General features: G+C 39.6%; 1 protein-coding gene and 1 pseudogene across 1 annotated transcript in view; both read right to left on the reverse strand.

Moving 5' to 3' along the window:
* Positions 1-1,546: 1,546 nt before the first annotated feature.
* Positions 1,547-1,982, reverse strand: LOC132646989 (large ribosomal subunit protein eL29-like; annotated as a pseudogene).
* Positions 1,983-11,071: 9,089 nt separating this feature from the next.
* Positions 11,072-14,141, reverse strand: part of LOC110544029 (vomeronasal type-2 receptor 116) — a 30,827-nt gene continuing 27,757 nt past the window's right edge. Inside the window, exon 6 of the mRNA XM_060366271.1 lies at positions 11,072-11,991. Within this exon, the coding sequence (XP_060222254.1) occupies positions 11,072-11,991 (920 nt within the window). The remainder of the gene's footprint in view (positions 11,992-14,141) is intronic.

The raw sequence follows: 14,141 nt of genomic DNA on the forward strand, positions 1-14,141 counted from the left end.
ATTATTAATATGAGAGCTTTCTAATTTTTTATGTATGCATTTAATGCTATGAAATTGCCTTGTAGAACCACATTCATTGTTTCCCATAAGTTTCGGTGTATTTTGTTTTCATTTTCATTCAATAATAATAAGATTTAACTTGTTTCTCAAGTTTTCTCTTGAACACATCCAGTAAACCTTCTGTTGTTGTTGCTACCCAGCTTTAATGCCCAGTAGTCTGATAAGATGAAGCATATTATTTCAGCTTTCTTGAATCTTTTGAGACTTGCTTTGTGCCAGAGTATGAGTTCACTTTTGGAGAAATTTTTATAAGGTGTTGAGAAGAAGGTGTATTCTTTTTGTTGTGGTGAAATGTTCTTTAAACATCTGTTATGTACTTTTGGTTTATAATGACAGCGCTAGCATTTTTCTGTTTAGCTTTTGTCTAAATGACTTGCCTATTGGTGAAAGTGAGGTGTTGAAGTCACCCACTATTTTGTGATGGTCAATTAATTATTATTATTGTTATTGTTATTATTATTATTTCACTATAGCAGTGTTTCTTTTAAGAACTTTGGTGCTCTTGTGTTTGATGCCTAGATGTGTAGTTTTTCAATATACTCTTGGCATACTCTTGGTGAGTTTTCCTGTGTTGATTATGTAGTGTTTTCACCTGTCTCTTCAGAGTAGCTTTGGTTTGAAGCCTATTTTGTCAGATATTAAAATGGCTGATTTTGCTTGCTTTCTGAGTCTGTTTGCTTAGAATATTTTTCTATCCTTTTCTCCAGAGGTGGTATCTATTTTGATGTTAAAGTGTGTTTTTTGAATGTGGCAGGAGGATTGACCCTATTTTTTAATCCAGTCTGTTAATCTGTGTCTTCTTATTGGGAATTGAGATTGTCACAACGCAGACCAGGAATGGAGTCATGTGCAGAGACTTCCGAGTGCTTGTGATAACACTCCAAATAAATAAGACAAGAGTCTTGTGATTTAAGTTTGGTCAAAACATAGAATTGATCTTGGAATGTGTTTTCATTCTCCTTTCAGGTATAGTGGATAGAAGTGAGTTTACTTCAGATTACTTATTATTGTTTGCTGTAATCATTCATGTGCCTTTATGTAAAAACATGTTTTTGCTACGTGCCGTTTGTCTTTGTGATTATACATAGCTTGAACTTAAAAGAACTTTACTTATATGATTTTTTTTTCTAACCCTCAGAGTATAAATTATCAGATGCCCTGAATAAAGTTGGCCGTTGCATGAAACTTTAGTCTCATTCATCAGCTCCATTCTCCCAAGACCCACCACCTCTAGATTGGTGATGGAGATCATTTACAGTTATTCATGAAAATTGTTTGATAATTCTCATAATTTTGTTTTTGTGGGTGTGTTTTTTTTCTGCCTCTTGATTTGCTGGTTATATATTATTTTTATTATCATTATTTTTAAACAGATCTTGCCTCAGGTTTATCTGTAACAAACAGCATAGACCTCTGGTCATCTGTAAATAGTGTGTGGGTGGGTGTGTCTGTCTTCACATTAGCAGAAACCTTTCCAATGGGGCTTTCACAGGGGCCTGGGCACTTCCGGGAGTCTGATTGGGGCAGAAGCTTTGGCTTTGGCTGGGGCTGCCACTTCTGCCTTGATTTGAACCTTGGGCTTTGGTGGGCAGAGCCTAAACCTTGGCCATGTAGCTTCGAATCTCTTTCCCAAGCTTGGGGTGAGCGATGAAGGCCAGACACTGAGTTTGCGGCTGGGGCCTTTCGGCCTCCTGGGCTTACTTAAGGCCGCAGGCCTCTGCTAGCACACTCATTGCCTTTGCGTTGTTTGCCTGCATCTGCTTCTGGCCTTTCTTGTGCTTCTTCGCAAAGCACATGTTCCTGAAGAATTTGGGGTCCATTCCTTTAAGAGATTCATATTTTTGTGACCAGGGTTTCTTGATGCCATTTCTGTGCGGTTTGCGGGACTGGTTGTGTGTGGTGTGGTTCTTGGACTTGGCCATGTCTGCACCGTAACCGCAGCTCCCCGCACAGTCTGGGACAGGAAATGCTGGTTAGATATTGTTTATTCTTTATGCTTTCTCTAGTGAAGCTAACCTCTCACGATGAAGTTTTCCTCCCAGTGCTTTACGTAAGACTGGATTGTAGATAATGCTTAAATTTGGTGTCATCCTGAAATGTCTTTAAACATTTTTTTAATTTGATTAACACTTCTGCTGGATATTGTAGTCTGGTCTAAAATCTGAGTCTTCTTCAAATTAGCAAAACATCTGTCCAGGCTCTTCTGGCTTTTAAAGTCTCCACTGAGACGTCAAGTGTTAATTTAATAGGTATACTTTTATGTTACATGTTTTTTTCCCCTTTCAGCTTTTAGTATTTTCTCTGGTTCGGTATGTTTAGTGTTTTGATTACTATGTGTTGTTGGAAATTTATTTTCCGGTCCAACCTATTTATTCTTCTGTTTACTTCTTGTACCTTGATACCTACTTTAGGTTGGGGAAATTTTCATTAATGATTTTTTTAATTTAACTTTTATTAATTACACTTTATTAATTATGTATCCCCCCATAAGCCCCTCCCTCCTCCCCTCTAGGTCCCACTCTCCCCCCTTTCTGCATGCATGCCCCTCCCCAAGTCCACTGATAGGGGAGGTTCTCCTCCTTCTTTCTGATCTTAGTCTATCAGTTCTCATCAGAAGTGGCTGCATTGTCAGGGTTCTAGGTTATTTCCATGAATAGTCCTTGGTTGGAGTATGAGTCTCTGGGAAGTTCCCTGTGTTCAAATTTTCTTGTTCTGTTGCTCTCCTTGTGGAGTTCCTGTCCTCTCCAGCTCTTACAATTTCCCACTTCTTACATAAAATTCCATTCACTCTGCCTGTCAGTTGCCCATCAGGCTCAGTATCTGCTTTCACAGTCTGCATGGCAGAGGCTTTCAGAGGTCCTCTGTGGCAGGTTCCTAGGTTGTTTCCTGTTTTCTTCTTCTTCTGATGTCCATCCTCTTTGCCTTTCAGGATGGGGATTGAACATTTTAGTTAGGGTCCTCTCTTTTGCTTAGTATGTTTAGATGTACAGATTTTAGTGGGTTTATTCTATGTTGTATGTTTATATGAGTGAGTATATACTGTGTGTGTCTTTTTGCTTCTGGAACAACTCACTCAGGATGATCCTTTCCAGGTCCCACCATTTACCTGCAAATTTCATGATTTCCTTATTTTTCATTGCTGAGTAATACTCCATTGTATAGATGTACCACAGTTTCTGCATCCATTCTTCAGTTGAGGGGTATCTGGGCTGAAATGGTGCTGGTCCAACTGGATGTCTACATGTAGAAAAATGAAAATAGATCCATACTTATCACCCTGCATAAAACTGAAGTCCAAGTGGATCAAAGACCTCAACATAAAACCAGACACATTAAATTGGCTAGAAAAAAAAGTGGGGAATACCCTAGAACTCATTGGTACAGGAGAAAACTTCTTGAACAGAACACCAACAGCACAGGCTCTAAGAGCAACAATCAATAAATGGGACCTCATGAAACTGAAAAGCTTCTGTAAAGCAAAGGACACTGTCATCCAAACAAAACGACTGCCTACAGATTGGGAAAGAATCTTCACTAATCCTTTATCTGACAGAGGACTAATATCCAGTATATATAAAAACCTAAAGAAGCTGAAAAGCAGCAAACCAAGTAATCCACTTAAGAAATGGGGAACAGAGCTAAACAGAGAATTCTCTGTAGAGGAATATCGAATGGCAGAGAAGCACTTAAAGAAATGCTCAACCTCATTAGCCATTAGGGAAATGCAAATCAAAACAACCCTGAGATTTCACCTTACACCCATCAGAATGGCCAAGATGAAAAACTCAAGTGACAACACATGCTGGAGAGGTTGCGGAGAAAGGGGAACCCTTCTCCACTGCTGGTGGGAATGTAAACTTGTACAACCACTCTGGAAATCAATCTGGCGCTTTCTCAGACAACTAGGAATAGTGCTTCCTCAAGATCCAGCCATACCACTCCTAGGCATATACCCCAAAGAGACTCAAGTACACAAAAAGACATTTGCTCAACCATGTTTGTAGCAACTTTATTTGTAATAGCCAAAATCTGTAAACAGCCCAGATGCCCTTCTTTAATGAGTTTTTCAAAATTATTTTTTGTGCCTTTGACCTGGGTTTCTTCCTCTTTTCCCATTATTTTTAGATTTGGTCTTTTTATAGTGTTATAGATTTCCTGAATGTTTTAAGACTAGATATATTTGGATTTAACATTTTCTTCAATGGAGGTGTTCATTTCTTTCATCTTGTCTTCAATGCCTGAGATTCTCTCTTAATCTCTTGTATTCTATTGGTGAGATTTTCCTCTGGGTTTTTTTTTTTTTTTTTGAGTTCCCAAATTTTTCATTTTCACATTTTGGATTTTCTTTATTGATCCTGTTTCCACTTTTAGTTCTTGAGCTATTCTATTCATTTTCTCCCACAGTTTGTTTGTGTTTTCATAAATGTCTTTATTTCATCACTGATGCCCTTGACAATATTCATAATAGCTATTTGAAGTCCATCTTGTCTGATTGGCCTGCTCTTTGATCACCTCCTCCTGAGGGTGGAACAGCCTTACTAGGCCATAGAAGATGATAATGCAGCCACTCCTGATTTGATCTGATAGACTAAGATCAGAAGGAAGGAGAGGAGGACCTCCCCTATCAGTGGACTTGGGGAGGGGCATGTGTAAAGAAGGGCGAGGGAGGGTGGGACTGGGAGAGGAGGAGGGAGGGGCTTATGGGGGGATACAAAGTGAATAAAGTGTAATTAATAAAATTAAATAAAAAAGAAAGTCCTTCTCTTCACCAACCCTATATCTGACAGATGGCTAATATCCAGAATATTTACTTGATTTGGATTTTGGATTACTTAAAGAACTCAAAAAATTTAAAAGCAATAATTCAAGTAATCCAATTAAAAAATGGGGTAGAGAGCTAAACAGAAATCTCAATAAAATAATATTGAATGTCAAAGAAACACTTAAAGAAATGATCAACGTTCTTAGTCATCAGGAAAATGCAAATCAAAACTACCCTGAGATTTCGACTTACACCCATCAGAATGGCTAAGATAAAAAATGCATGTGACAACACATGCTGGAGAGGATGTGGAGAAAGGGGAACCCTCCTCCATTGCTGGTGGGAATGTAAACTTGTACAACCACTTTGGGAATCAACCTGGCACTTTCTTAAGCAATTAGGAATAGTGCTACCTCAAGATCCAGCTATACTAGACAAATATATATATATTTGTATATATATATTATATATATATATATATATAAAATATATATATATATATATATACTAGGCATATATCCAAAAAATGCTCAAGTTATACAACAAGGACATTTGCTCAACCATGTTTGTAGCAGCTTTATTTGTTACAGCCAGAATCTAGAAACAACCCAGATGTCCCTCAACTCAGGAATGGATACAGAAATTGTGGTATATTTACACACTAGAATACTACTCCGTAATTAAAAACAAGGAAATCATGAAATTTGTAGGCAAATGGTGGAAACTAGAAAAGATCATCCTGAGTGAGGTATTCCAGAAGCAGAAAGACACACATGGTATACACTCATTTATAAGTGGCTTTTAGACATATAATATATAATAAATACTTTAAAATCTTTACACCTAAAGAAACTGAGAAAGGAGGACTGGGTAAGATGCTCAATCCTCATTCAGGAAGGCAAACTGGATAGACATCAGAAGAGGGAGAAAACAGGGAACAGGACAGGAGCCTACCACAGAGGGCCTATGAATGTCTCTACCCAGCAAGTATCAAAGCAGGTGGTGAGATTCATAGTCACATTTTGGGAGAGTGCAGGTAATCTTATGAAAGCAGGAGGAAATAGAAAGAGCTGGGGGTGGGGAGAAAGGAGCTCCACAAGGAAAGCAACAGAACCAAAAAATCTGGGCCCAGGGGTCTTTTCTGAGACTGATACTCCAACCAAGGACCATTCATGGATATAACTCCTGCAGAGATGTAGCCCTTGGCAGCTCAGTGTCCAAGTGGGTTCTCTAGTAATGGGAACAGGGGCTGTCTCTGACATGAACTCAGTGGCTTGCTCTTTGGTCACCTCACCATGAGGGGGTAGCCTTACCAGGCCACAGTGGAAGACAATGCAGCTAGTCCTGATGAAACCTGATAGGCTAGGATCAGATGAAAGGGGAGGAGAACCTCCCCTATCAGTGGACTGGGGAAGGGGCATAGGAGGAGATGAGAGAGTGAGGGTGGGATTGGGAGGGGGTTACAGCTGGAATACAAAGTGATTAAATTGTAATATATAAAAAATAAATAAAAAGGAAGAAAAAGAAAGTCCTTCTCTTGCACTTTAGACTAACTGCATTTTTCAGGTGGCTGATAAGGTTTATGATTGTTCATTTAAACTTTGTGCCCTGGGATTCATCTGGGTAATTCTCACTGGAAAAAAATTTCTATAGGAATGGTAGGTTTTTGAGGGAAGATACTGGTTTTATCTTTCATATTGGTAGCTCTGTTATAGGATGTGGGAATGTGGATTTTCTTTATTAGTTCTATGTCTAATATGAACAGAACACATTAGGGAAAATGAGAGGATGTGCGGGAAAGCGTGGACCTAGAATTTTGATATGACTTATATGTAATGAAGTCAGGTACACAAAGGGTACTGGGCTGGTGTACAGGCTGACTCCTTATCTAAGCCTGGAGTATATGGGTAGATCGTAGATCTCTTTGGGTGATAAGGTTGAGCATGTTGTGGGAGGAGCCTGTATGTTGGGAGGTAGGTAGCGAAGGTTCAGGAAGAACCCTATAGTTCTTGTGACATTGACAGGTAATGCCAGAGTAGGCTGATGCACCAGATGTGGGACCAAGGTCATATCTGGTCAGTTGTGGAGATATGGATGGGGAAGGCCAGGAATGCTTTCCGTGGTAGATTTTGGAGAAAGGTGTGGGACATTTATGGTACAGAAGGTCCTGTGGGTGTGGCAGGAGGGCAGAGCCCAGAAATTGTTTACAGACCAGGAGGGAATGACAAGAAAAAGTCAGACAACTGGATGTAAGACCTGGGCTAGATCTGGTGAGTTTCAGAAGAGTAGTAGATTGGGAGGTTCAAGGAGGCTCAATGGGATAGACTCTGGACAAGGATTTTGGAGATCTGGTTGACTGGAACAGTTTGATGTGGTCCAGAAAGGTCCTGTGCATAGTTTAGATAACATAGTTCCTGCTGGATGACTAAAGGCTTGTTGTGGCACAGGCAGGGGTGGCTAAACTTAACATGGGTACTTGATTTGGGACTCTGACTAAATTTGTAGAATGGGGAGAAGGTGTGGATAGGGATGATAGAGGAACTCAACAGTATGAATCCTGGAGAAGGAAGCAATTTATTTTGATTATATTCATTTCCCTTCTCAGTTCTTCCCAAATCCTTCTCACCTACCCAAACTCCCCCAACTCTATGCCTTTTCTTTCTCTCTAGCCAAAAAAAGATGCAAACCAACAACCCCTCCAAACAAATCACAGTAAAAAATATACAGGAAATACACACACCATAAAAACACAAGGTCAGACAAGATTGGAAACCATATTATACAGGCAAAAGACCCAATAGAAAAAAAATTCTAAACAAAGTAATGTGAAACAAAAACTACAAAAATATCATTGAGTTTGTTTTGTGTTGTCCATCTACTGCTGGGTATGAGGACTACTCCTAAGTGTGATTGGTATAGCCAGTGAGATTCCATTGGAGAACACTAATTTTTCCTTTGCAAGTGAGTGTCAGTTGCAGATAGTTTCTTGTGTAGGTGTAGGAACTCATATCTACTTGTTCCTTTTAGTCATAGGATACAGTCTGGCTTGAATATATATTTAGGTCCTGTGCATGCTACCTCACTCTCTATGAATTTATATGTACATCAACCCTGCTGTATATGGAATACACTGCATCTTTGGAGCCATCAAACTCCTCTGGCTCTTAAAATATTTCTGTTGCCTCTTTTTCATAGATCCCCAAATCCTTAAGGAAAGAGTTTGATGGATAAATCCCACTTAGAGAATTTTTCAAAATCTCTCTCTTCATATTGTTCAGTTGTGTTAGTTCCTAAAAGAAGAGGCTACTCCGATGATGGCTGAATGAGGCATTGACTTATGGGTGTAGCAGAATGTCAATACTTCTATAGGAGACAGTTTTAGTTTTATTATGCTCCCTTAGCAGGAAAATAGTATTTATTTTCCTCTAGGCCCTTAGCATACCAAGTCAAAAGTTCATGGCTACAGTAGCAGTGTCAGGCATGGATTCTACCTCATGGAATGGGCCTTAAATCCAATATGATAGTGGTTGGTTTTTCCAAAATGTTTGGGCCAATATTTCATTGATATATCATGAAAGCAGGTCACTGCAGATTGCAGGGATTGTAGCAGGGTTGATGGTACCTTTCTCCTTTGGTAGCACACAGAATTCCAGTACCATAAACACTAGTCAGTAGGATAAAGACTCTAGTTAGGCAAGATCTTCATAGAGTTCTCAATGAGATTTGTCAGTGTTGTCTTCAGCAGTATCAACTTACTATCTGTTTGTGGAAAGCAACCAAGAGTCTTGAAAAAAAATATATTTTGTTTCCATGAGGCCATTTTGGCCAACTCATTGGCACTGGAGGTTTTGCTTAGTGATGAAGGATTTCTAGTTGGATAATTGTCTTCCCATGTTATATAATGGCTCTGTTTACATATCTTTCATCTATGTATGTATTTAAAGAAGTTTCTGCAGTAGCAGGTTTCCATATGATCCTTCAAGTAGCCCTTAGAGTTAGTTGCCTCTCCTCATATTCTATCTCTTATCCTTCTTACACACCCCATTCCCGATTTAATCATCTCATCCAGTCTCCCCTTGTCTTTCAAACTATATATTATTTTCTCCTTTTTATGAGTTCTCCACCTAGCCCTTAACTGATACATAATCTTTGTGATTATACAGTTGGTAGCATGCCAACCAAATGCTTAAAAGCTAGCACCCATATATAAAAAGACATAATATTTTTCTTGTTGGGTCTGGATTATCTCTTCAAGGATGAGTTTTTCTTGTTCCATACATTTATGTGCAAATTTCATGTTTTAACAGCTAAATATAAATATACTACTAGATAAATATACTACATTTTTACTATTCATTCATTGGTTGATCAACACCTAGGATGTTTCCAATTTCTGAATATTTTATGCACAGGGCAGCAATAAACATGGTTGAACAAATGTCTCCGTAGTAGGATGTAGAATCCTTTGGATATATGCCAAAGGATGGTGTACAGCCTAATATTATGTCAACTTAACACAAGCTAGAGTCATCTGAAAGGAGGAAACCTCAGTTAAGAAAATGCTTCCATAAAATCTGGCTATAAGGCATTTGCTTAATCATTCATGCACTTTGTCAGGCCACAGAATAAAGAAAGTTCTTTACCAATTACACATCTAATAGAGGGTTTCTATAAAAATTACATAAAGAAAATCTGGACATCAAAAATGACCCAATTTCTCATATTTAATAGCAGCTCCATTCGTAATAGCCAGAATCTGGAAACAACTTAGATGTTCCTCAGTGGAGGAATAGATACAGAATTTGTGGTACATTTACACAATGGAATACTATTTAGCTATTAAAAACAAGGAAATCATGAAATTTGCAGGTAAGGGGGAGGGGGGGCTAGAAAAGATCATCTTGAGTGAGGTAACCCAGAAACAGAAAGACACACATGGTATATACTCACTTATAAGTAGATATTAGCTACATAGTGTAGGCTATACATATTAAAATTTATACTCGTAAAGAAGCTATACAACAAGGAAGACCCTAGGGAAGATGTTCAACCCTCATTCAGAAGGACAAATGCGATAGACATTGGAAGCAGGAGAAGACAGGGAATAGGACAGGAGCATACCACAAATGGCCTCAAATGGTATCAAAGCAGAGGCTGAGACTCACAGCCAAACTTTGGGTAGAATGCAGGGAATCTTATGAAAGGCAGGGGAGATAGAAAGACCTGGAGGGGGCAGGAGCTCCAAAAAGAGACCAACAGAGCCATGAAAACCGGGAACTGGGGGCCCTGAAGAAAATGATACCCCAACCAAGGACAATGCATGGAGAGGACCTAAAACCCTGACTCAGATGTAGCTCATAGACTCAGTCTCCAAGTGGGTTCCCTAGTAAGGGGAGCAGAGGCTGTCTCTAACATGAACTCAGTTGCAGGCTCTCTGATCACTTCCCCTTGGGGGATGCAGCCTTGCCAGTCCACAGAGGAAGACAATGCAACTAGCCCTGATGAGACCTGATAGGCTAGGGTCAAATAGAAGAGGAGAAGGACCTCCCCTATCAGTGGACTAAGCGAGGGGCATAGGGAGAGAAGAGAGCAAGAGAGTGAGTTTGGGAGGAGATGAGGGAGGGGACTACAGCCTGGATACAAAGTGAATAAGTTGTAATAAATGATAATAATAAAAAAGGGAAAAATAAAGTACAGATATAAACAGAGAATTTTCAAAAAAGGAAATAAAAATGGCTTAGAAGCACATAAAGAATTGGGAACTTCCCAGAGACTCATACTCTAACCAAGGACTATTCATGGAGATAACCCAGAACCCCTGCACAGATGTAGCCCAGGGCAGTTCAGAGTCCAACTGAGTTACATAGTAATGTGAAGAGGGACTGCCTCTGACATAATCTGATTGGCCTGCTCTTTGATCACCTCCCTCTGGGGGGGAGCAGCCTTACCAGGCCATAGTAGAGGACAATGCAGCCACTTTTGATGTGAACTGACAGACTAAGATCAGAAAGGAGAGGAGAACCTCCCCTATTAGTGGAATTGGGGAGTGGCATGCATGCAGAGGGAGGAGGGAGGGTGGGATTGGGAGGGGAGGAGAGAGGGGCTTATGGGGGGATGCAGAATGAATAAAGTGTAATTGATGAAAAATTTAAAAAAAAGGAAAAAAAAAAGAAATGTTCAACATCCCTAATCATCAGAGAAATGCAAATAAAAACTGCTTTGAGATTTCCTCTTGTACTGGTCAGAATTTTAAGGAGAATTTTCAGTTTTAGAACGTGTGTCACTGAACTTTCGTACAGAACTTATCTCTGGTCTGAACAAAATTATTATGCACTTTGGAGCAAAAATACAAACAAGCAACCCTGCACTGGAAGCCAAGATAGAAAAAATCTCCACAACCACTGTTGCCTTTCCCTTGGTGCTGTGGTAGACAGGGAGAAAAGTGATCCACACACTACAGAACACCAGCATGCTGAATGTCAGGAACTTGGCTTCATTGAATTTATCAGGCAGATTCCTGGCCAGGAAGGCTACGGTGAAACTCCCCAGGGCCAGTAAACCCAAGTAACCAAGGACACAGTAGAAGGCAATAACTGAACCCTTGTTGCAGACAATAATGATGTGGCCATGCTCAAAATATGAATCAGTGTCAACAAATGGAGGAGATGTTGCTAGCCAGGTTCCACAAAAAATCAGTTGGATTATAGTGCAGACAGGAATGATATAGTTAGGTGCCCCTGATACTAATACCCATCTCATCTTTTTTCTTGGATCAATGATCTTGAAGGCCATTATTACAGTAACTGTTTTGGCCAAAATAGTGGAAACAGCTACAGTGAACACCACTGCAAATGTGGTCTGCTGTAGGATGCAGGTAGCCATCTGGGGATGGCCAATGAAGAACAAGGAACATAGAAAACAAAATATGAGGGAGATAAGCAGAACATAGCTGAGGACTTGATTATTGGCCTTGACAATGGGAGTGCCTTTGTGCTTCAAAAAGACACTGAGCACAACAGCAGTAAGAGCAGAGAAGCACAGGGCCAAACAGGCCAAAGTCATTCCCAAGGGGTCTTCATAAGCCAAAAAATCCATGACTTTTTTTAGACAGTCAGTTTGTTCTGTGTTGGCATACTGATCATTTGGACACTTCACACATTGATCCATGCCTGGTATAGAGAAGGAGGTGTCATCAGTCTTAATTTTTCTCCATTATTCACAAAAAATATTAAATTAATGCATTGGAAAGGTTTAGCCAAGTTGGCATTATTTATTACTGTAGATAGAAATTCAAATATGTTCATTTATACGAATTATTTCTGTCTCTTTAAAACCCAATATTTATCGAATTTATGCATGCTAAACAAAATTATTATTATTCATAATACATATTTATAGCTTTTTAGTATTTTGCATGATAACAAATATATGCTCAGATAGAATATTCATGATTGTAAAATAAAAACAACTTTAAATAATTCATAAAAGCATATATTTACTATTCAATGTTCTGTAGCAATACAGGAACATAGAACTAGCTGCTGCTATGTATGTTATAAACTGCCCATGTAACATCAAAGTAAGTTCCAAATGTCAATGTTCTTGAATAGTTTCTCGAACATACACATTCCTCCAAATTTGTTTTAAAGGCCATAACTACTACTCTTTAGAAATGCAGAAACTATGAAGTAATTAGCACCTAGTGTCACTACATCTTAATTTTTTTTTTTTTTTTTGGTTTATGTTTCAATGTGAGTTAGCAGGCTAGAGTACTTCATATTTTCACTGTTTTTTATTAGGTTTGGGTGTTAATATACTCAAAGGACAAGTACTCACCGAGAAAACACCATTGAAAGAATGTTTTCCGGTTCTGTTGCTCTCCTTGTGGAGCTCCTGTCCTCTCCAGGTCTTACTATCTCCCCCTTCTTTCATAAGATTCCCTGCACTCTGCCCAAAGTTTGGCTATAAGTCTCAGCATCTGCTTTGGTACCCTGCAGGGTAGAGCCTTTCAGAGGCCCTCTGTGGTAGGTTCCTGTCCTGTTCCCTGTTTTCTCCCTCTTCTGATGTCCATCCTCTTTGCCTTTTGGAATCGGGATTGAGCATCTTAGCCAGAGTCCTCCTTCTTGAATAGTTTCTTTAGGTGTAGAGATTTTTGTATGTTTATCCTATCTGGGCACAGGGCTCTTTTCTGAGACTGATATTCCAATCAAGGATCATTCATGGAGATAACCTAGAACCCCTGCACAGATGTAGCCCATGGCAGTTCAGTGTCCAAGTGGGTTCCATTGTAATGGGAACAGGGACAGTCTCTGACATGAACTGATTGGCCTGCTCTTTGATCACTTTTCCCTGAAGGGGGAGCAGCTTTACCAGGCCGCAGAGGAAGACAATGCAGCCACTCCTGATGTGATCTGATAGACCAGGATCAGAAGAAAGGAGAGAAAGACCTCTCCTATCAGTGGACTTGGGGAGGGGCAGGGGTGGAGAAGGGGGAGGGAAGGTGTGACTGGAAGAGGAGGAGGGAGGGAGCTACGGGGGGATACAAAGTGAATAAACTAGTTAACAAAAATAAAAATAAAAAACTACAAAAAAGATGAAAAAAGAATTTCCCATCTCTTTTTTCTTTTTTTATTAAATTTTTATTTTTATATTAATTACAGTTTATTAACTTTGTATCTCAGCCGTAGTCCCCTCCCTCATTCCCTCCCAATCCTCCTCCCATTCCCTTCTCCAAGTCCACTGATGGGGGGTCCTCTTCCACTTCCATCTGACCCTGGTTTATCAGGTCTCATCAGGAGTGGCTGCATCGTCCTCCTCTGTGACCTGGCAAGGCTGCTCCCCCCTCAGGCGGAGGTGACCAAAGAGCCAGCCCCTGAGTTCATGTCAGAGACAGCCCCTGTTTTCCATCTCCTAATGATAAGCAATGACGCCTAAAACTAGATGGATGCAAGAACCTTCATCCAAACTTATCTTGGTATTTACACTACAGTAATTCAATTTTAAAATTTCAATTGAATCGGAAAATCACATCTAATTGCATCCAATCTTTCTAATACAAGGCTTTCCATCAAGAGCCTACTTTTTTATTTAGTCATTTTAAGCTTCATCTTATTTTTCTAAAGTGATATCTAAGCATGTGGGTAACAGCATTTACTCTAGTGGTTCTCAACCTGTGTGTCAGAACCCCTATGGGGGCTGAATGACTCTTTCACAAGGGTCACCTAAGACGCTTGGAAAGCAGACACTTATTTACATTGTGACTCATAATAGTAGCAAAATCACAATTATAAAATAGTAATAAAAATAATTTTATGGTTAG

The sequence above is a fragment of the Meriones unguiculatus genome, chromosome 14, assembly GCF_030254825.1.
Source record: "Meriones unguiculatus strain TT.TT164.6M chromosome 14, Bangor_MerUng_6.1, whole genome shotgun sequence".
Classification (NCBI taxonomy): domain Eukaryota; kingdom Metazoa; phylum Chordata; class Mammalia; order Rodentia; family Muridae; genus Meriones; species Meriones unguiculatus.